At 42.1% G+C, this 23,238-nt stretch overlaps 1 protein-coding gene across 1 annotated transcript in view; it reads right to left on the bottom strand.

The window, feature by feature from the left end:
* HYOU1 (hypoxia up-regulated 1) overlaps window positions 1-23,235 on the bottom strand; it is a 28,739-nt gene extending 5,504 nt beyond the window's left edge. Inside the window, 18 exon segments of the mRNA XM_044669624.1 lie at window positions 1-186; window positions 16,853-16,932; window positions 17,077-17,137; window positions 17,394-17,532; window positions 18,357-18,541; window positions 19,291-19,423; window positions 19,573-19,655; window positions 19,814-19,948; window positions 20,204-20,396; window positions 20,529-20,644; window positions 20,864-21,045; window positions 21,242-21,318; window positions 21,546-21,700; window positions 21,911-21,989; window positions 22,183-22,276; window positions 22,387-22,489; window positions 22,492-22,508; window positions 23,184-23,235. Of these exon segments, the coding sequence (XP_044525559.1) occupies window positions 1-186; window positions 16,853-16,932; window positions 17,077-17,137; window positions 17,394-17,532; window positions 18,357-18,541; window positions 19,291-19,423; window positions 19,573-19,655; window positions 19,814-19,948; window positions 20,204-20,396; window positions 20,529-20,644; window positions 20,864-21,045; window positions 21,242-21,318; window positions 21,546-21,700; window positions 21,911-21,989; window positions 22,183-22,276; window positions 22,387-22,489; window positions 22,492-22,508; window positions 23,184-23,235 (2,070 nt within the window).
* Between the last annotated feature and the right edge of the window lie 3 nt (window positions 23,236-23,238).

The following is a 23,238-nucleotide window of genomic DNA, read 5'->3' on the forward strand; positions in this document are numbered from 1 at the left end:
CTGGGCCTCAGCCTTTTCCGCATCTCCCTTCTCTGATGCAGCCTCTCCCTCAGGGGCTGTGCCATCGACCGGCTCAGGGCTTGGGGGCTGAGAATCCCCTTCACCAGGAACCTTGCCTTCCTCTTTGGGCTCTGCCTGCTCTCCAGGTTCCTCCTTGCTCCCCTCAGCTGGGGTCTCCTCTTCTTCCTAAAAGAAGAGGGAAGAGAAATCACACAATCACAGAGACTATCAGCTGGGACTAGTTGTTAGCTCCTACCAGACTCAGGACATCAGACAGGAGAGATCCAGAAATACAAAAGGAGCCAACCAGACCTCAAGAATGCCTGGGGCTACTGATGCTGGCTCTAAGGAGGAAGCTTTGGTGGGCTTAGCTCCAGTCTTATGGCCTGTTTCTCCATTTCTTCCCCTCGGTTCAGGATTTGATCTCTCCACTAATTTACTCCCTGATGGACAGGTAGTCCTTATTATCTACACCCATCACACCAACCACACTTGATAGGGTTAGGATTCTGTCATTAGTTGTATCACAGAACATCACTTTCAGAACCCTGAAATGGGAAATTCCACTTCAATAACCTAGTCTCTGTTTCCTATTCCCTCACCCACCCCAAATCTACGCTTCACTCCTATATGAATCTTTCAAGAAAACTTGGATAAAATAAGATTAAAAATAAAAGAGAAGATGGATTAAAGTATCAGAATGGCAGGTTCCTTCCTGGCCAGGTATGAAGGATGTCCAATAAGGGTTCATAAAAATCTATTTGCCTATAATCTTGGTAAAACCAAAACCAAAACTCTAAAATTCATCTTAACATCTTCTGTTGATGCTACACAACATTACAACATGGAAAACCATGAAGAATAAAAACTGCTCACCATCCAATGGGGAATGGCATAATGGGACTAAAGAGGTTGCCAAATGTTAAGAACACATCAAGTATGAGAAGTAACTCAAAAATATCCAAGGGAGATAGATAACTGGGGAAGGGGGCTACTAGGGAGCAGTGGATAGAGGACTTGGGTTCAAGTCAGGCCTCAAATACATCCTAGTTATGTGATCCTGGGCAAGTCACTCAATCCCAATTGCCTAGCCCTTGCCACTCTTCTGTCTTAGAACTGATTCTAAGATAGTAGATAAGGATTTTTAAAAAAGTGCTTGGGGATGTCTCGGAGCAAAATGGATGGATTCCTGATGGATAATATGGCCTGGGTCCTACATTATGTCAGGACCTAGAGGAACATCCCCAGCTTATTCAATAGACTTTCCGTGTATGATTTACAGGAGAATGTGCAGAAGACTCACAGAGGAAGGGGCAGGTATATGGACTGTGGTCTGCCCTATTGACAAGATTCCACATCTCTCAAAGTATTTCTCTGCCAAGAACAACTCTTTGGATTAGAAAGGACAAGAACAAAAATGACTAATAAAAGATATAAAATCCAGAATTGATTAAAGCACAAATGAGGACCCTTTGCTGCCCTGGAAGATTCAAGCCAATAGCCCCAAACATACCAACCACATCGGGATACCTGGTGATGTGACTGCTCAGCTGGGATCAGCTGTCACTAAAAGAACAAGGGGCTGTAGCCCTAGAGCAGGGGAAACAACAACCAGATCTTCAAGAAAAGAAGGAGTTGAGTCTTCAAACAATAAGCCAGTGAGTATGCCTTGAATTCTGGCAAAATCACATATTAAGTCCTTATTCAAAGACTGAGTGAATGAAACATAGAAATTTGGCAACCCAGAAAGCCAGTGAGGTTTCATCAGAAAGAGGGAATACCAGAGAACTCATAGCACCAACAGCCTACCCTGGTCTACAGAAGGAGACAATCAAAGAGGTAAGGATGCTTTCTTCACGCTATTCAGCTTGAACAGAATAATTTATTATCAATAGTCAATATTATTTACTTCTGGATTATACTTGTCCTGTGAAAATGCAGCTGGAGTAAAAAAAAAAAAAAAAAGAGGATACTGTGATAGATAATTGGACAATCCATCCCTTTGTGAAGGTAGAGGAGGCCCAAGGATGTTGCACATTAGTGAAAAACTGTGATGATTTTTTCCTCTTTTTGTTTTTGTGTAAAAAATTTTTTTATTATATGGGATGGATTTCTGGGAGGAGGAATATTGGGGTGGGGAATTATAGTGATATAAAAAACTAAAAGACTTCAATAAAAACTTATTTCAGATAGAAGGTAAAGGTTTTAGTAAAGAAAATATATGGGTCTTAAAGGAAACCAGGAGTTCCAAGAAGTAGGGCTGGAATAAGTGCATTCCAAGATCTTTTTATCCATAACCCAAAGGCATAAGTGGCAAGTTAATCAAATTTGCAGATGACACAAAACTGAGAGGTATGGCTAAAATGTTTTAACTGGCAGAGTCAGGATCCAAGGTGATCTAAACAAACTAAGAATGATGGGCTGAATCTAAGATTAATTGAACAGCAATAAATACACATGTATATACTTGGATCAAAAAAGGCAGCTTTCTGAAGTTTAAGTTGCAAGGGGATGGCTAGATATTTGGTGACCAGGAAAGGATCTGGGGGTTTTAGTGCAATGCAAACCAATACAAGTCAACTGTGATATAGCAAACAAAACTGGGAATATGCTCTTTGGCTGCTTTAAGAAGGGCAGCATCTGGAAGTTTGGAGTCCTGCTACAATGGGCCACCCTGGAGTCACAACTAGACAGAGGAGATTAGCTCTGGGCACCACAATGATCATCTTGGGAGCATGCAAGAGTTCAGCCAGAAAGAACATGGCAGAACTCTTCTGAGAAGATATTCTGAGGACAGGTTAAAGGAACTAGAGATGTTAGGCTGGAGAAGTGAGACCTTGGGTAGAGCTGGAGTGGAGACAGAATGGCTGTTTCCAAGTGCTGGGGAGAATTAGAAGCAAAGGGTAGAAACTGCAAAGAAGCAGATGTGAAGTGGAGGTCCCCCAAAGGATGATGGAGTGCTGTATTCATGGTGGCAGAGAGAAGGCTGCTCTACATTACAAATGAGGGGTGGCACAGGAGAAGTGGAGTAAAGGATGGTATCAGAGAGATGTATGACCAGAAAAGAGAATTAGATGGGCCTGCCCCAGACTAAGAGCCAGAGATAACCAAGAGACTGCCCATGTGCTACAAGTGTAGTCATAAAACATCAGAATTTGAGAAAGAACTTGGTCTGTTTCTAAAAGAGATCAAGAAAAAGGGGAAAGGACCTGCTTGTACAAAAATATTTAAAGCTGCTCTTTTTGTGGTAGCAAAGAATTAAGAAATTGAAGGGATGTCTATCAACCAGGGAATGGCTCAATAAATTGTGGTACATGATAGTGACAGAATACTACTGTGCTATAAGGAATGATGAACAGGATGATTTCAGAAAGAGCTAGAAATATCTACATGAACTGATGCAGAATGAAATAAGCAGATCCAGGAGAACATTGTACACAGTAACAGCAATACTGTTTGATGATCAACTCTAAAAGACTTAGCTATTCTCAACAATACAATGATCCAAGACAATTCTGAAAGACTTAATGACAAAGAATGGTTTCCACCTTCAAAGAAAGCACTGTTGGAGTCAGAACACAGATCAAAGCATATGGTTTTTCACTTCAATTTATTTGTGCTTTTATTTTTGGGTTTTGGTTTTATGAGTATTCTTTTTTAAAAGTTTATTTAAATAACTAAGAATATTTTCCTATTGCTACATGATTCATGTTCTTTCTCTCCCCTCCTGCCACCTCACTCCGATAGCCAATGAGCTCTTCCCCTGTGTTTTACATGTGTCATTGATCCAGACCTATTTCCATATTATTAATATTTGCACTAGGGTGATCATATATCCCCATCAGACCATGTGATCAAGCAGACGTTTTTCTTCTGTGTTTCTATTCCCAGTTCTTTCTCTGGATGTGGACAGAGTTCTTTCTCATAAGTCCTAAGAGTATTCTCTCAAAACAAAAACTAATATGGAAATAAAAAAGAATTTTAAAAAAGATCCCAAGCACACTAGATAGACCTCTAATGACAAATTAATGAAAACTGCCAGAAAGGGCAGGCAAGAATGGATTGAATGAAAGGAATGTCTGAATCAATGAGGTCATGGTCCACTGGAGGATTAGAATAAGTTAACACTTCCCAACACAGTGGAATTGGCTCTTTTGGGAGGTAGATCACAGTAAAGGTCTTGAAACAAAGGTCTCTCATTAGGAGGGAGATTATTGTTCGGATAGAGTCAAAAGAGCCTCTGAGGTCTTTATTATCTCTGAGATGCTATGATTCTGCTCCCCTTGATTCTTCCTTCTCCTTTGGTTCATGTCTCTTTCCTTACCATCTCTCCTTCACCTTCTGGGAATAACAATCAGGTCAATATTACCATTACTTCTGGAAAGGGCAAGACTCCCACAAGGTTCCCCTTATCAAGACTTCCCAGATTGAAACACCTTGGCCATCTCACTTCTAATATACATGTCTTGAGGGCAGACTCATTTTCGCATTTTTATCTCTAGCAGTGTCTGGCACATGCCAAGTGCTTAAATGTTTTTCATTCATTCTTCTCACTCTGGCTTCACTAATCTCCACATCCAGGTCTGACCCATGGTCGCCACTTTAATGATTCATTAGCTACCTCCCACCTTACCAGCCAACCTGCCAGGTTATAAATATTACCAGAGGATGTAGCAGAACTAACAAAACTTTAATTGTTGCACTGCTTTGTAGAATATTTTATCTCTGTGGTTCTATACCTCTGTTCATAAGGTACATAAAAGATGCATTTATTAGTTAACTAAAGATGTTTATAATTTCGACCTTTCTCCCATATAAACAAATTGACATCGATTGCTTAGAAACTGTCCACTTCCATTTTGGTCAATATTCATCAGTAAAATTAAAGTAGGAAGTTTCATTCCTTAAAGCAAAGGCTCTGTTGTTTTCCCCAAAGAACAAGTTTCAAATGTGTTCCCTTCACAATGGTCAACATAATTCAAAGGAAAAAAATATATCCTTAGGATAATTTGAATATTTTCCACTTAGCCATGCAATTTATTGCAATTTCATTAGTTTGTCTTACAGCCCTGAGCTGTTGGTAATCTTTCTTCCTTTTTCCAAGTGTCCTTGCACTACAGTTCCTATAAATAACAGCACTCTCCCACCTTAAGCAGAGAACAAGTATGAACTTACCAATTCTATTCTCAACATCCTTTTCAGGCAATCACTGCCCAAGAACCCCTAAGAACTAGAAAATGGAAATTTCTCTAATGTGCCTCAGAGAGGGAACTTTTTTTCAACTAAAAAGGAAAAGCTTATTTGCCATCTTAGGGGAGGATGATGTACAACTTTCTCTAGTGCTGACACCTTCCCACCCCCCATTAGCCATCTTTAGTGTTACTACCCAGGTGCCCATACCCACTACAGCTGATTTGAGAACATGGGCTTCTTTAATCCCCAGAAACCTCAAGGAAAACCACCGCTGGGGACTGCCACCGCCTATCCAACCCACTTCCCCCCTCAACTAGTGGATTTACTAAACCCTTCCTTTTTCCACTGACCAATCTAGAACCAAAAGCCTCTGATGTCTTTGATATATGATAAGAGACCGGACTTAAGACACAGACTTGAGGACTAACTTGTCTAGTCTTACCTCAACATGACCTGAGACCCTACAAAAAAGATCCTTCTAATAAACCTAAAAGAATTCAAATGTTTTATTCATGTGGCTCATTTCTATTCTTTGTGTGTCCCTTAGTTTATCACTAAATCAATTAGAGGACAAATGCTACTAAATGAAATAATGCAAATAGAATCTAATGAAATTGTTTTTTTAGCTTTTTTGTGAACCTCCAAAGTAACCTCTCTCAGTGTAAAGGAAGTAAGGCAATGGAAGATGAGTCAAACAGTTCAGCTGTTTTTACCCACCATACATTTATAGCTTTCAACTTCACTAAGATGGGGGGCACTGAACACAACTAACTCCCATTTTCCTGTCTCCTTAACTCTTGCTAAGGGAGAAGACTCTTTCTTATCTGTAATCTAGATCCAAGAAGCCATCCTTTGCATAGAAGTGTAATCTCTCTTACCCTTTCCTCCTGTCTACAAATATACTAAGGTCTTCTAAAACTTTAAAAAAGCCTCTGGACTACTTGACCCCATCTAGCTACTGTACAGTCTTTTTCTTTCTCTTCACTGTCTAACTTCTTGAAAAAGTTACCTATAACTGATGTCTCTACTTCCTCTCATCCAAACCCAGGAACAACTCTGCTTCTATCCGACCACACAAGTAAAAATCCTCTCTGGGATGACCACCAATGATCTCATCATGAACCCCAAGGTAGTGACCTTTTAAATAAATTTGTTATTGAGACCTTATGTGTATATACTCCCTTCATTTTCCAATACACCTCTTGCTCATCCCCTAACCAGAGCCAACTCTTAAAAAAAAAAAAGTATTTTTATAAAGGGGGGGGGGGTGGCGTGCTGGGAAGCAGTTCTACAAAATTAACTCACACATCCATCAAGTAAGACAATATATACTGTGTTCTACCTTCACAGAACCCCAACTCTATAAAGAATGGAGAAGATACATGTCTCTTTTTCAGAACAAAGCTTCATCATCTTTTTTCAGTGTTTCCTCCATTCTGTAACATTCAACACTTCTGAAACCTTTCTCCTTCTAGATCTTCTAGTCTTGCTTGCTTCTGGGAGATTATACTTTCCTTGTTTTTATTTCCTGTTTAATTTCCTTTGATAGCTCCTAATTTTTTTCCAATCTTTTTCAAAAATTTATTTACTTTTATTTCCATATTATTCATTTTTGTGAATAATCTTATAAAACCAAAACCCCCCCAACAATCGAAAAACCATATGCTTTCATCTGTATTCTGACTCTAACACTTCTTTCTCTGGCGGTAGATAGCATTCTTTTTTATAAGTCCCTCAGAATTGTTCTGGATCTTTGTATTGCTGAGAGTAGCCAAGTCTTTCATGTTTGATCATGCCACAGTATTGCTGTCACTGAGTACAATGTTCTCCTGGTTCTGCTTATTTCACTCTCAATCAGTTCATGTAGGTCTTTCCAGGTCTTCCGGAAATCATCCTATTCATCATTCCTTCTAGCACAATAGTATTCCATCACCATTATATACCACAATTTGTTTAGTCATTTCCCAATTAAGGGATTAATCCCTTTGGTTTCCAATTCTTTGTCACCACAAAAAGAGCAGCTAAAAATATTTTTGTGCAAGTAAGTCCTTTCCCTTTTTAAAAAATCTCTCCAGGATTCAGACCTAGTAGTGGTATTACTGGATCAAAGAGTATGCATTATTTTATAGCCCTTTGGATATAATTCCAAATTGCTTTCCAGAATGGTTGCATCAGTTCAAAGCTCTAACTGCAATGCATTAGTGTCTCAATTTTGCTATATCCCCTCCAACATTTATCATTTCCTTTACTGTCATACTGGCCAATCTGATAGGTCTGAGGTGATACCTCAGAGTTATTTTAACTTGCATTTCTCTAATCAAGGGGGAATTTAGAACATTTTTTCATATGACTATTAATAGCTTTGATTTCTTCATCTGAAAACTTCTTATTCATATCCTTTGACCATTTGTCAATTGGGGAATGACTTGTGATTTTTTTTAAATATTGATTTTTAACATTCTTTACTTTTTTGTGTGTGTGTGTGTGGGACACTACAATTTATTTGTGTGCTCATTTATTTAATCAATTTAGAGCATTTTCCTATGGTTACATGAATCATATTCTTTTCCTCACCTCCTCTCAACCCCCTCCATAGCCAACAGGCAATTCTACTGGGTTTTACATACATCATTGATCAGGACCTATTTCATTATTATTAATATTTGCCTTAGGATGATCATTTAAAGTCTGCATCCCCAATCATATCCCCATCGAACCATGTAATCAGGCAGTTGTTTTTCTTCTGTGTTTCTATTCCCACAGTTCTTTCTCTGAGTTTGGATAGTGTAATGCAGTGATTCCTAAAGTGGGCACCACCACCCCCTGGCAGCGATCCAGGGGGGCGGTGATAGTATGTGACGGGGTGCTAGGTAATATTTTTTCTGGAAAGGGGGCAGTAGGCCAAAAAAATTTGGGAACCATTGGTGTAATGACTTGTATTCTTATAAATTTGATTTAGTTCCTTTTATATATTTGTGAAATGAGACCTTTAATAGAGAAATTTATTTTTTCCCTAGTTTGTTTCCCTTCTAATTTTGGTTTCATTAATTTTGTTTGTACAAAACCTTTTAATTTTATATAATCAAGAGTATTCACACTTTACATCTTATAATGTTCTCTATCTTATTTGGTTATAAATTCTTCCCTTCTTCATAGATCTGACAGGTAAATTATTCTATGTTCCCCTAGTTTATTGATAATATCACCCTTTATGTCTAAATCATATATCCATTTTGGTACCATCTTATCTTGGTAGAGACCGTTGAGATATTGAAACCTAATTTTTGCCATACTTTTCCCCCAGTTTTTGTCAAATAGGGAGTTCTTACCCCAAAAACTGGCATCTTTGGGTTTATCAACACTAGATCGCTGAGGTCTATTCCACTGACCCACCTTTCTATTTCTTAGCCAGCCCCAGTTTGTTTTGATGATTATTGCTTTATAGTACAGTTTAAGATCTGGTACTTCTAGGCCACCATCCTTCACTTTTTAAAATTAGTTCTCTTAATATTCTTAACTGTTTTTTCAGATGAATTTTGTTATTTTTTTCTAGCTCTATAAAGTAGTTTTTTGGTAGTTTGATTAATATGACACTAAACAAATTAATTTAGGTATGACTGTCGATTTTATTAGCTCAGTCTACCCATGAGCAATTAATGTTTTTCCAATTGTTTAGATCTAACTTCATTTGTGTGAAAAATGTTTTGTAACTGTGTTCATATAATTCCTGCTTGTCTTGACAAAAGTCTTCCCAGTCTTTTAAGGGAGACTTGTTCCCTAAAGTTCTTCTCTTTCTCTCTTCTCACTATCAACAATCTAAGACATTCCCAGGATTTGAATGACCATCTTCTATGAAGATGACTCGAGGCATAAATCTCTCTCTGACCTCCAGACCTGTATCTCCAACTACTTACAGGATGACTCTACTTCAAGATCAACATGTCCAAAACCAAGCTCATTCATGATCTTTTCTCCTAAATCAGTTTCTCTTTCTGGCTTCATTATTTCTGCTGGTGAATCCACCATTCAAACAGTTTCTGGAGTCAGAGGTAAGATGGTGGAGTAGAAAGACACAATGCAGTTGATATCCCATCTACAACTCATCCAAACATTTGTAAAATGCACCCAATAGAACACTGATACAGAAATCCAGAAAAAGTCACAGTGAATCCTTTGTGCAACCCAGGTCAGCACAGAGAGACAGACAGAAAGATCTGCAGATACTGGCAACATGGTCTGGGAAGGAGCGAACAGAGCACACAGCCCACAGAGAACTCTAACCCAGGAAGGGGATGCCCACAAACACAAAAGCAAGTCCCAGGCTGGTACTGGAACACCTCCAGGCTCCTATCAGGGCACTGAGATGGGGGCAGGTGCCAACACATAACCTTTTTGTCTACTACCAAGTCTTTTTTTTTTTTTAACTCTTACTTTTTGTCTTAGTAACAACTTTAAGACAGAAAGGTGAGGTGAGGCAAACTGGGTTAACATGGCCCAGGGTCACATAGCTAAGAAGTTTCTGTGGCAAGATGTGAAGTCAGGTCCTCCCAACTCCAGGCCTGGTGCTGTCTCTACTGTGCCAACTAGTTGCCCCTCCACTGCCCAGTCGTCGGCTTTGATCCAGGGTAAAGTGAAAAGGGGACTTGTACCCCTGGGCAGTGTACAGAGAAAGGAAGCTATTCAGAAGTTGGTAGCCCCAACTCAGTCCCTAAGTTTTCAGAGCAGGGTCTCACTTCTAAGCATCTGGCCCAGCCTGCAGGAAAATAACCATGGCAGGAAACCCAGACTAGAGAGGAGCCTATGATTCTGCCTCTGAACCAACTGAGCTTTTAAACTGGCTGATAGGGGTACAGTCTAGCAGAACCCAAAGTTTACATTGACCCAAATCCAGGTCAGGAACTTGCAAAACTCAAAACAAAGGGGTAGCAATCAAACTTTCCCCTGGATGAAACCCCTTTGGAAGCATGGAAAGCTTTTAAGATTGAGATTTTAGAAAAACACAACACTCATTATCCCAAGGAAGCAGCAACAGGATTGATTCAAATCTTCCCTTTACAAGCATGGCAAAGCCCAGCCCTAAAATCAAGTTTGAATTCAGGAATTAGGTTGGAAGAATGGACTAACAAGAAAAGGACCCACCATCATGAGCTATTAGAATGGCAGGGATGCCCAAGACACAAATGCAGAAGTAGAGAATGACTCTAAAACACCCACAAATAAAGCCTCAAAGAAAATACAGCTTGGATGCAATCTCAACTAGAATTTCTGGAAGAGATGAAACAACAGTTTAGGAGAGAAGAAAAAAAAAGTTTAAAATTTTTTTTATAAATGGAAGGAGTTTGCAGAAATAATTGAAAAAGAAATGAAAGGGGACATTTAGATGGCTCAGTGAATGGAGAGTACTATGTCTAGAGATTCTGGATTCAAATTTGACCTTGGATAAGTCTTAGCTATGTGACCCTGAGGGCAAGTCACTTAATCCCCATTGCTTAGCCCTTACCATTCTTCTGTCTTAGGATTCATACTAAGGATGGAAGGTAAGGGCTCTTAAAAAATAAAGAAAAACAAATGAAAGTTTTGGTAGAAATAATTAGAAAGAGAAATAAAAGTTTAACCCAAGAATTATAAAACTCCCTGAAAATTCAAATGGACCAAATAGAAACCAATAATACCATGAAATGACAAGAAATATTAAAAGAAAGTCAAAAGGCTGAATAAATGGAAGAAAAAAAATAAAGTATATCAGCAAAAATGGCTGGCCTGGAAAACTGACTGAGAAAAAAATTTAAGAATCATTGGACTATCTTAACCTCCTGACCAAAAAAAGAGGTCTGCCCAGATCGATTAGAAGCAGAGGGCAAACAATCCAATGTAGCAATGCAACATGCCAGGACTCTCCTGAAGGACTTATGTGAAAGAATGCTAACCACTTTGAAAGAACTTTGGGAGAAGAAACGAAAAAGCAAAACATATAATATCACTTATCACATGTATATATAGGTATGTGATTTGGGATTTAGGCTTTAAAAAATTGCTCAATAGTAAAAATGAATAATATGGAAATAGTATCAAGTGATAACATTTGTACAACTCAGTGGAATTGCTTGTCGGCTCTGGGAGGGAGAAGGAAGAGGGGAGGGAAAGAAAATGAATCATGCAAACATGGAAAAATATTTTTAAATTATTTTTTAAATTAAAAGAATAAAACAAAATAAAATGGGGGAAAAATTAATACATTTTATCATACAATGGTTAAAAAAAGAGCAGAGGGCAAAGTGGAAATGGGCAGAATCTACCAGTCATCTCTTAAAAGAAACCTCCAAATGAAAAGTCTCAGGAATATCATAGCCAAAATCTAGAAGTTACTAGTCAAAGAAAAAACAATGAAACCAGCTAGAAAAGAATTCAAGTCCTGAATAGCCAAAGTCAAGATGACACAAAATTTAGCAGCCACCTCTGTGAAGCAGCAGAGAACTTGGAATATGATAAAGGATATTGGACTTACAACCAAGAATAACTTAGCAGAACAGAGAATTAGCCCCAAAAAGGACTTGTGATAAAATAAAGGACTTCCAAATATTCCTGGTGAAAAAGAGAAGAGCTGCCAAGAAACTTTGAAGTTCAAACACAGGAGAGAAGAGAAACATAAAAAGACTGTATCTGTGATTTCAGTTGTATTTGGAATTCCTTATGATGAAACTTCTATCAAAACCTATCTGGAGGGGCAGTTGGGTAGCTCGGAGGATTGAGAGTCAGGCCTAGAGACGGGAGGTCCTAGGTTCAAATCTGGCCTCAGACACTTCCTAGCTGTGTGACCCTGGAGAAGTCACAACCCCCATTGCCTTTCCCTCACTACTCTTTTATCTTGGAACCAAAGCACAGCATCGATTCCAAGATTGAAGGCAAGGGTTTAAAAACAACAAAACAAACAAAAAACCCTATCTGGAACTTTCCTGCAAGTTACAGCATTAAAGGTGTCAGGGACACTGAGAGTTTAAGTGATTTACCTGGAGTCACACAGCCAATGCATATGAGATTTGAACCCAGATTTTCCTGACTTGGAGGCTAGGTATTATTGCACTATACCAGTTTGCTTCTCATACCTTTAACATCAGAGGTGATGAAAGGAAGTTTATTGAATTTTTTTTTAAAAGACTGAATTTCCTGCTAGAGCAAAAGCATCACTCAAGAAAGATATAGCTTGTGTTGACCCTATCATGTAGCAGGTTTGTACCTGGGAAAAATATATATTTCTCATTCCCAAAGTTTCTGGCTGGTCTTAAATTGTACCCTTCAAATCCAAATAGCTATTCCCAAAATACACCATGGATCAAAATGGTTTCTAGGAATATTTTCATCTGGGGTCCAAAAACAGTTAGGGACTGGAAGATTATGGACAGCAGCATAGGACAGGCCAATGAAGACAGCTGCTGGCCTTTACCCACCTACAAACCAGGGGAAGGAGGTTACTAGGAAGTAGTACAATGGCAACAGATTCATGTGAGGGGTGGCCTTGGGATGGGTTTAGAAGTCCTACCAAACAATTTATAACCTTCAGAGGCCTCCCAGCTCCAGATGCTGACAGCCTGGGGCAAAGCCCTATTATTTATGGGCTAGCTGACACATGGCTAGGACTACCAGTCAAGGAATCAGAGTTCTAGTCTTAGTGCTGCCACCTTAACCTCTATTGGGATTCTTCTTCCACAAGGGATTGGATAAGATGATCTTTAGGGTCTCTTATTGGCTCTGGAATTCTATCACCAACTCAAAACCAAACTTTCCTTAATATTTTAAAAATCAATGCATTTTTCGCTGTGTTTCATGTTGTGGCGGGAACCATATACTGAGCCAGTCATATTCCATTGCTTGGTCCCTATTACTGATTAAATACAGAACACACTATCAGAAGGGTCATCTGGAGAGATAAGTATGGTCTGGCTTTGGAACCCAGAAGAAAAGCTTTTGCCCAGGCCAACATCTGAATCAGCGAACCAGTCTTGCTTACAGAATTAGAAAAAACCAGAACTGGATGGACCTTCATAGTTTAGATATACTAAGCCAGCTGGCTTCACTGGGCTGCTAAGAACTCCCAAGGCATAAAAGAGTCTCCATACCCAATCAATACTTAATGCAATTAACAGGTCTTTGTGCAGGCAAATAGTTTAGAAAGCTTTATATCCTAGTGATACAAATGGATAACCTTAAGATAAACATGAAATGTTAACTGGACACAACTGATCTAATCCAACTCCTTGGATATCGACAACAGTCAATGAAACCCTTGCATGAATAAGTCCAACAATGAGGAACTCTTTATCCTAAGGCTGCCCCTTCCATGGTTAGATGGACCTAACTGAAATAAAGTTCATTCCTATATTCAAAAAAAAAAAATCAGTCCCCCAAGTTTGAAACTTTGAAGTTATCTCTGGCTATGAAATAGGAAGAAGAAAGAAAACTCGGCTACCAAATTCTGTGGATCCTGTCTTTTCAACTTCTCTTCCATTCTTTCCTCTCTAATCTCATGGCAGCCACTTTTGTTCATTATCTCCTTGACTACAATAACCTTCACAAATCTTCCTCAAATCCTCATCCTCAACCCTACATCCTCCATCTACTGCCAAAATAATCTTTCTTATGCACACATCTGGCCATATCATGCTTCTGCTCAAAAACCTTCAGTGGTTCCCTTTTGCTTGTGAGTCAATTTCCAAATTCTAAGGGGCAGCTAGGTGGCACAGTGAATAAAGCTCTGGGCCTGGAGGCAGGAAAACCCGAATTCAAACGTGACCTCAGCCACTTACTAGTTGTGTATCACTGAGCAAGTCACTTAATCCTGTTTGTCCCAGTTTCCTCATCTGTAAAATGAGCTGGAAAAGGAAATTGATCCAGTATCTTTGCCAAGAAACCCCCAATGGGGGGGGGGGGGAGAGCTTGGTAGCTCAGTGGATTGAGAACCAGGCCTAGAGACAAGAGGTCCTAGGTTTAAATCTGGCCTCAGACACTTCCCAGCTGTGTGACCCTGGAGCCAATACACAGTATTGACTCCAAGACGGAAGGTAAGGGTTTAAAAAAAAAAAAAAAAAAAAAAAAGAAACCCCCAATGGGGTCATGATGAGTCAGACATGATTAAAAAAATAATGATAATAAACAACAATAAGCATTCCCTCAATCTCAGAAGGTTGAAGCTTAAAAGGGTCCCCTGCAAATATTAGCCACTCTAACACCCTTGTTTGCAGATGGTAAAAGCAGGGCTACAAGAGTGGATGTGATTTGCCTAAAGTTACCTAAAGAATAAAGGGCAAAGCCAGAACTTGAATCTCAGTTTCTTGGCTCCAGTCCAATGTTCTTTCTTTTTTTTTTAAACCATTACCTTCAGTCTTAGAATCAATACTGTGTACTGGTTTCAAAGCAAAAGAGCAATGGGGATGAAGTGACTTGCCCAAGGTCATACAGCTAAGAAGTGTCTGAGGCCACCAATGCTTTTTCTTTTCTTTCCTTTTTAATTATTTGCCTTATTTAATTTATTGGTATTTGTTTATTTTTTACCAATTACATGGAATAACAAATTTCCACATGTTTTCTGAAGTTATATAATTCAAATTATGTCCCTTCTCTTCCTATTCCAAGAACTAGCAAGCAATTGAATCTGGGTTATATGTATATTATCATGTAAAACATATTTCCATATTCATTTTTGTGAGTGAATAATCTCATAAAGCCAAAACCCCAAAACAAAAACTCAAATTAAACAGGTGAAAAATTGTATGTTTTTCATCTGCATTCTGACTTCAGCAGTCCCTTCCAATGCTCTTTCGAAATGCCTTCCTCTCTGACACAGATTTATTAAGTGACTACTAGAGGTCAAACACTGTCCGACGCATTAGGGAAACAGAGGAAAACCAGTCTCTGATCTCCTATTAGAAGACACACTTATGGACCTATAAGCAGACAAAGTCTGAATGCAATAGCTGGCATGGCTTGGTTGGCCACAACACCTCACTAAATACAGAGCTCAGGGAGTAAATCCATTGCTCCACTCATGGGCCTTCTGAAGTATTTTCAGAGACAGTAACATCTGCACACAATCCTAGCCAAACCAAACAATAAACCTAGGGGCCAATTAGGCACCAAAGGCAAAATAATTTCCTGAATAGGAACATCTATGGCTAACCCTCCTTCAGGATCATGCCACTGGTTATGGAAGTTACCATGGTTTTTATCCTGAAGCAAAAAGTATTCTATCAGTCTGTTAAATACTGCATCTGATGGGCACATCCAATTCTTGGTTCTTTGATTAAAATACATGAAATATCAATGAAATTATTGTTCATCAGGAACCACTATTTTCCCTTTGGAGTAAAACAAAATTGCTAGGGACTTTATAGTAAATTAAAAAGTCATAAACTATTCATACAATGTATTAGACAACATATATACACTGTCCCCATTTGCTCTGATTTCCCCTGGCCTTTCCTAAAGGGCCAAGCAAAATCGCTTCTAACAGAGACTCCCTGTTCTTATCAAGGATCTTGCTACTCTCTTCCTACCAAGAGTTGAGACACCATATCACATGATGGGCCCAGAAGTTCAAGGTCTACATGTTTTTATTTTTATTTATTTTTTAAACCATTACCTTTTGTCTTAGAAATGTATTGTTTCTAAGGCAGAAGACCAGTAAGGCTAGGCAAAGGGGGTCAAATGACTTGCTCAGGATCACCCAACCAGGAAGTGTCTGAGTCCAGATTTGAACCCAGGACCTCTTGTCTCTAGGCCTGGCTCTGAGTATAGGTTCTTTTTACATGCAGCTTCAGAGCTGGCCAAGGGGCCCATATTGGACCTATCAGCACTAGGCAACTTCTGAGCCTTGATAATCAGGCACTGATCAACTGGCCTAACTCTCTGTGCTTTTCATACATCCCTGCCTGTCACATACTCTATGCTTCAAACTGACTCCCACTTGGCATGGCCTCTTCTTTCCAGTGCCCTGCTCCCCTTACTCCCTGTACTAGGAATGCCAACCATGTCTGCCTTTTGCATCTCTCCATAACAGCTAGAATTTATAGAATGCTGTAAGGTTTTCAAAATATTTTATAAACATTATCTTCCTTGAGACTCAGTACAGTCCTGCAAGGTAAGTGCCAAGATCATCCTCAGAAACTGGCAGATCTTAAATGCTTTGTCCAGAATTACACAGTAGGTTTCAAACTACTTCCAGGTCCAGCATTCCAGTCACTTAAAGAGACCAAGTCAAATGGCCCCTTCCCTGATGCCCTGGTTGGCTTCTGATGCTTCTCCATTTTAAAGTGCATTTACATAACATGGTAGGGTTTGCAAAGTGCATCATCTGCATTACTGTGTTTCATCTTCACAACGACCCTGTGAGATAAGTGCTATCATTATCTCTCTTGCTTTACAGATGAGGAAACTGAGGCTGAAAAGAGGTCATGAGCGTTGCCCAGTGTCACAAAGGTAGTTAAGTGTCTGAGGCAAGATTTGAACTCAGACCTTTCTGAATCTCAATCTAGGTCTCCATCTACCACCATGCCACTGTGCCAATAGAACCCTACTGGCTTACTACTCTGTGTCAGGATGTTAACGCTGGCTCAATGGAACCATCTCAATGGGAGAGTTTCTGGCAGAGGGAGGATCCCCGGCTCACCTGCACAGTGTCTGTCCCATTCTCCTTGGTATCTGGAGTAGAGCCACCTCCAAAAAGGCTGGAAATGGTGTTGCCAAGTTCTAGGGAGAGGAGGGCCTAGGATCAGAGGACTATAAGGCAGCACTACTACCCTTTCCACTTCTAACCCACCAGGCATTCCTCTGGACCCGGGCCTGCTAACATGAGCCTCTGGCACCAAGGCCCCCGTCCAGCCCCTTCCTTACTGGTGAGAGTGGACTCCTCTTCAGGCCGGTCCTCCACTGTTGTCTCAAATACAGACTCCACCTAGAAATGAGGGTTTCACAGAATCAGGACTGTATGGAGTCTCCCTGAACACCATACACAGGTAATAGTTTCATTTGTATTTGGCACTTTGTTTTTTTCCATCAGTATATGGGTCTCCCCAGGGTACTCAGGTACTTTCTGGGGTCCTAGACCCCCTTTATGTAGTACCTCTTCCAGGGTCCATGACAAGACCCTGTCATCAAGGAACTGGGCAGTGATGTTCCCCTCTTGTTTCCACCCAAAGCTAAGCCCTTACCCGATCCAGGCTCAGGACACCACTCTCATCCAGGTTGAAGTGAGCCTTGATGCCCTTGGACTCATAGTCAGGATACTTCTTAAAGCTTTCCCCCACTCCTTTTAGTTTCACTGTGGTTAGGTTCAGGGAGCCAAACACCCTGGGGACAGGAAGGGAGAAGAGATGGGGAGTCAGTCACCAAATTACCCCACAGCAGCCCCAGACAAAACCAGGCATCCTGCACCTTCCCCGAGATGGGGTCCACTTGGTGGGTATGACTTCCAAAGGGGCCTGCTGTTTAGCTTAGGAGGATGGACTAGAGACCGTCTAAGATTTCTTTCCTCCCTAACAGTAAATTATTTGTTTTATGGTCTATGTGATTTCTTGTCTTCCCTATCACTTTCTGCAGGTCTGTGGCCTGAATTTACATTCAATTATATTCCTTTCTTTCAGAGCATCAATTTCAAAGGTGTTTTTTAAAAACCCTTACCTTCTGCCTCCAAGGCAGAAGAGTGGTAAAGGTTAGTACTTGTCCAGGGTCACACAGCTAGGGAGCATCTGAGGCCAGATTTGAGCCCAGGACCTCCCATCTCTAGGGCTGACTCTCAATCTACTGAGCCACTTGGCTACCCTCCTTCAAAGTGTTGTTTTTTTTTAAAAGACTTGCTAAACATTTCAAAATATATTTAAATTCAGAAACTCAAAATACTTTCCTATTAGAAGCGGTAGCTATATAGGGTTTAGCAAACAATTGCTTTCTGAGTTTGACACTCAATGCTTCATTGCATTTTAAATGTTCAGTGATCTACTTCTTTCAGTGGTTAAAATTTTCAAATTCTCTGAATTCCTTAGGACTTCAGATTTATATGCTCTCCCCCCCATTAAAAGAGTTCAAATGCCTAGAAGCCTTCCTCTTATCACGGTGTCATCCCAGGCTTAGCCCTCCCTCCCAGAGCCCAGGACAGGGATCTCGCGCCTCTTCACCTAAGATCCTCAGGGCCTAGGAAGCCCATGTCACCATAGTTCACATGGAAATGGAAGTCATCATTGTAGCGGTTAAAAGTGATGACTTTGCGCTGGGGATAGGGGCCCATTCGGGAAAACAGGACCCGCTTGTTATGTTTCAGGCTCCGAGGGCCAACCTCTTCTACTTCTCTTGTGAATTCTACCTGTGAGATGGGAAAAAACAGAGTAGGGAGGTGGGAGGGGAAGAAGAGGATGAAGAGCAAGCTAGACCATGGGAGATGGAGCTGACACATAAAGAAGACCGGTGATTTCCCTGGCCCCAGGAATTCCCAGGTGAGGAAGCTTCCTCTACTCATTAAGGTAGAAGGCACTTTCTCTGCAATTTATAATCTTAGGCAAATTGCACACATCTTGGAGAGGAGGGATATAAAGGAGGGAGAAGGTTTGGATCTTATAATTTTGGAAAACATGTTGAAAATTATTACATGGAATTGAGAAAATAAAATATCTTTGAATTAAAGAATTGCCTAGAAAGAAATTATCAATTTCAGTCCCAAATCTGATTAAAATATAACTGGGAAATGTTAAACAAAACAAACAAACAAAAACTACAGTAATGTTCATTTGTGGTTTTCAATGTGGGCTCATGAGGATCCCTATCAGAGTTCAACCCCACTGGGCCAAGAAAACAGAGAGGATAAATGACTTGTCCTGGGTCACATAACTAGTCCATATTAGAAGCAAAGCTTCTAAGCCCACATATTCCTGGTTCTAAGACAGACTATTAGCTGGTAGGATGACAATGACTAGAATGGAAGCCTCCTGAGGGCAGAATCTCTGTTTTTATCTTTGTATCCCTAGCACCTCGAATACTGACTGGCAGATAGCAGGTATTCAAGGCTAAAAGAACCAGAGGCTGCATTCTGTGAGGTGGCAAGAGAGACTGGCTCACCTGGATAGGATAAACTGTCGCATCCCGAACACCAAAGGGCTTCACCTTGAAGGCCTTGCTCAGGGCAGCAGCCTGGTACACAGCCCCCATGGCTGCTGCTTCATCAGCATTGATGTTTTTCCCCAGCTCCTCCCTGGGGTTGAGGGGCAAGAGGAAGAGAAGGGACAATGACCTCTTTTCTAAATGTTCTGCACAGTTCAGCATGGTACTATCGCACCACAGTTCAAGTGTGACATTTTCCCACCTTAAAAAAAGGAAAGCCCCCAATCTCCCAGTACTTACTTGCCTACAGCCTTCAACAGCACCTCCTGTACTTTGGGGACCCGAGTGGCCCCACCCACCAGGATCACCTGCTCAATCTCTTCCTGAGAAAGGGGCACAGTACAGAATAAGGGCAGGAGCAGAAGGTGCCCTCCTACCCACCCCACACCCAACTGCATTGCTTCCCTAGTTTTCCCACTTCCTGTCCAGCCTTGGCATTCATGCCGCCACCCTCCCCCCAATACTGACCACCCTCCCTCACCAGGTTCATTTCAGCACTGCTGAGAGCCTGTTGCACAGGCCCAGGCACCCGCTCAAACAGGTCCGCACACAGCTCCTCAAATTCTGCCCGTGTCACTTTTGCCTTGAAGTCCACATCATCCATCAGCCCTTCAATCTGGGAAAGAAACAGAGGACCATGCTAGGGACTTGTGCCTAAAGAACCTTTTTCTGTGTTTGGCAGGAAGGGAAGGGTATCGAGGAGAAATCTAATCTGGAAGAAGCTTTAGGGCTTTAAAAGTCAGGATTTAGGAACAGGAGAAAATAAGCCGAGGCCACGGACCCTCGATGCCAGAGGGAGAAAAGAATGAGGTTTTGAGGCCTTGGCCAGTCCAAGAGACACTCCCACCTCCCACTCCAGGCTGGCTGGTACCTGTGCCATGTGGTCAGCATTGGCACTCAGGATAGTTTTGAGCCGGTTGGCCTCACGAAGCAGCTTGGCCATGGCTCGAGGGTTTCCCTGAACATCCTTTGCCCCCTGTCCCTGGCGTTGCACATTGAAGAGTTTTGCCAAATGCTTCCGTAGTCGCAGTTCCATCTCTAGGCCCCCCAGAGTTCGGTCAAACCTAGTTGGAATGAAGGGAACATGGAGAAGAGAATCCATAATCCCTTTGCCTCCCCTCACTACTTAAAAAACACAAATCCTTGAGCCTCTCTCCCTCCCTCCACCTCTTCTGCCCTTTGTCCCAACCACTCACCCCACTCCACGGATCTGCAGCTGGGGCTGGGTCCCAGCTTCCTTGGTTTTCACTGTCTGATAGGTGACAATGGTGCACACAGTACTGCCTGCACCCATGTCATAGAACATCACATTCTGAAGGAAGAGAGGAAGAGTGTGGACAAGCCTCTCAGCACATGCCACTCTTGGCTGTCTCTCAAACAGAGAGACCCAACCAAGTTGTTTTTCTAGCCTATCCCAAGACCTCAACCTGTCCAGCAGGGAGCAAGGGACTCACAAGAGTTGTTTCTGCATTATGACACACCTGGAATGTTCCCAAGCCAAGTGCTCCCAGCTTCCCTCCCTTCTCAGTACCTGGGCAGTGGCATTGATGTCTTTTCGGCGAAAGACTCCATAGCTCAGGGCAGTGGCAGTGTTGGCATTGATGAGCTGTAACACCTTTAGATCAGCCATTCGGGCAGCTTGTAGCACAGCCCGACGCTCAGCCTGGTTGAAGAAGGCTGGCACGGTGATCACTACATCCTTGATGGGCTGTTCTATGGAGGGGAAAAGAAGAACCCTTGCCACCTTCATATACCCTCTCTCCCTTCTTAACTCAAACTCCATATTTAATGCCCATACTTCGGTCTTTCCATGATCTAGTCAACACCTTACATCCTTATATCCTAACTCCTTTATCCAGTCCCCCTACTTTCTACCCCTTACCCTAAACCTCCATCAGCATGTGCTTACCAGCAAAATCCTCAGCTAGGGAACGAGAGTAATTGAGAACCATACCCAACACCTCCTCGGGAGAGAACTGTAGCTGCCTAGGAGAAGGGATGGGGAGGAGAGATCAGACAGATGACTGAGGGAACACTCAGAAGTTATGTCAAAAGAGCTGTTTTCACAGACTTAAAAGGTGTAGATTAGAGGTGAGCATTGTAGCCCTTAGAGGGAAACTACTGGGCAACTGTTAACTATTGACCCCAACCCCTTTCTTGCACACAGTAGAAAATTAATAAATGTTTTATGTGTTTTTTTAATGGTCACTTACGGACTCAGCTGGAATTGCACAGTTTGCCTATGTGGATCAGTGCCCAGCTCCTGCTCAGGAAATCGAGTCCGGTAAAGTGCCACATGTGGGTTGTCAGTCCGCTTTCCCAGCAGGTCTTGGAAGTATCGAACTGTGGCCTTTGGGTTCTTGATGGCCTGGATAAAGATAGAATGAGAAAAATCATGTTGTTAAAACCAAGATACAACTTTTCTAAGTCCTTTCACACACTCTGATGCTTGGGATTTAATTAAGCCAGGGAGCAAAACATCAAATACCTTTCATTTCCCATAGAATATGGAGCAAAAGACACCCACAGGCTCCCGTTCCCATCTCCCTACCACCAATGGGAACAGAAACTAGCTCACCATGCTTGCTGCACTATCCCCAAAGAATCTCTCATTTTCTTTCAGGGCTACGACCACAGGTGTTTTCCTTCGAGATTCCCTAAGAGAGAGAGAAGGGAACAGAAAGGGAATCAGAGTCTGATACCCAAAGAAAAAGAGCTAGAAAAGAACTTGAACACAGGCTTCCTCCCTGTCAATAACAATAAAAATTATTCCATGTTTGGGAAGAAAAATCCTCTCCCTCCTTTTCACCCAATGTCCCTCCTTTCTTCTTCCCAAAGGGCTGTACTCACTTGTTCAGGACAATTTCCATTGGTACTCCAGGCTTGACGATTGCCACCTTCATTGATTCACTGCCCAGATCCACAGACATCACTGCAAGTGTGTCTAGGGGACAGTTATAAAACACATTAGTGAGTGTGTGAGGAGAAGAATTAAGAAGCAACTTCACCCACCAATTCCAAACTGAGGAAGGAAAGAGGGGAACACATACATACCAGTCAACACCAACAGGTTAGCCAGAAACACAGCCACCACGGCCCAGGAGGGCAGCCACCCAGGTCTCTTCTTTCTGTCCATTTTGGCCACTGAGCACCTAGAGAGAAGAGAAAGTGAAAACCTGAAATTGGGGGTGAGGCATGTGTGGTCAACGTAAAGCTGTCAGACTCTAACTTACTACCATCCACCCAGGCACCAACTAGGTCAGGTTCTTCCCTTTGCCTTCAGGCGACCCTTACTCTTTTCTCTTAGTCAAGGATCTCCCCCTCACCAAAAAAAAAAAGACCCAAAGAAAAGTCTTAAGTTTTAAGAGCAATCAACCCTCTACTCCAGCAAGTGTCCGATCAAAAAGGCGAAGGGGAAGGTCCCGGCTCTTACAGTCACTCAAGGGGCTGTCGAGTTAGGGGGTACCCCAGGAGGGAGAAGGGCAGGGTGGGGCTGAAAGTAATTTGAAGGGAGTGGGGACTGCCCCGCGCCCAGCAGGTGCTCGCTACCTTTCAGGGAGGACGGACCCGGGTCCCCCAGAGCCGATCCCCGGGGCCAGCGGCTCCGGGGCCACACGCGGGGCCCAGCACTTACCGCGGGCCGCGCCTGCACGCCGGCAGCACCGGGCCGGCCCAGCTACGCCCCCGGGTACCGGCTTCTCCGCCCACCCGCTGCGCGACCTCCCGGGCTCGTTCTACGGGCTCCGGCGCGGGGGCAGCGAGCGCGGAAGACAAAAAACGAGCTAGCCGAACCCCACAACCCGCCTCAACTCCCCACCTCGGGGTTGCAAACTGTTAAATGAGCCACCAACCTCTCCCCGGCGTCTCGCGCACCAACCGGGCCCGGACGCGGCGCGCGCTCATTGG

The sequence above is a fragment of the Gracilinanus agilis genome, chromosome 3 (assembly GCF_016433145.1).
Source record: "Gracilinanus agilis isolate LMUSP501 chromosome 3, AgileGrace, whole genome shotgun sequence".
NCBI classification, from domain to species: domain Eukaryota; kingdom Metazoa; phylum Chordata; class Mammalia; order Didelphimorphia; family Didelphidae; genus Gracilinanus; species Gracilinanus agilis.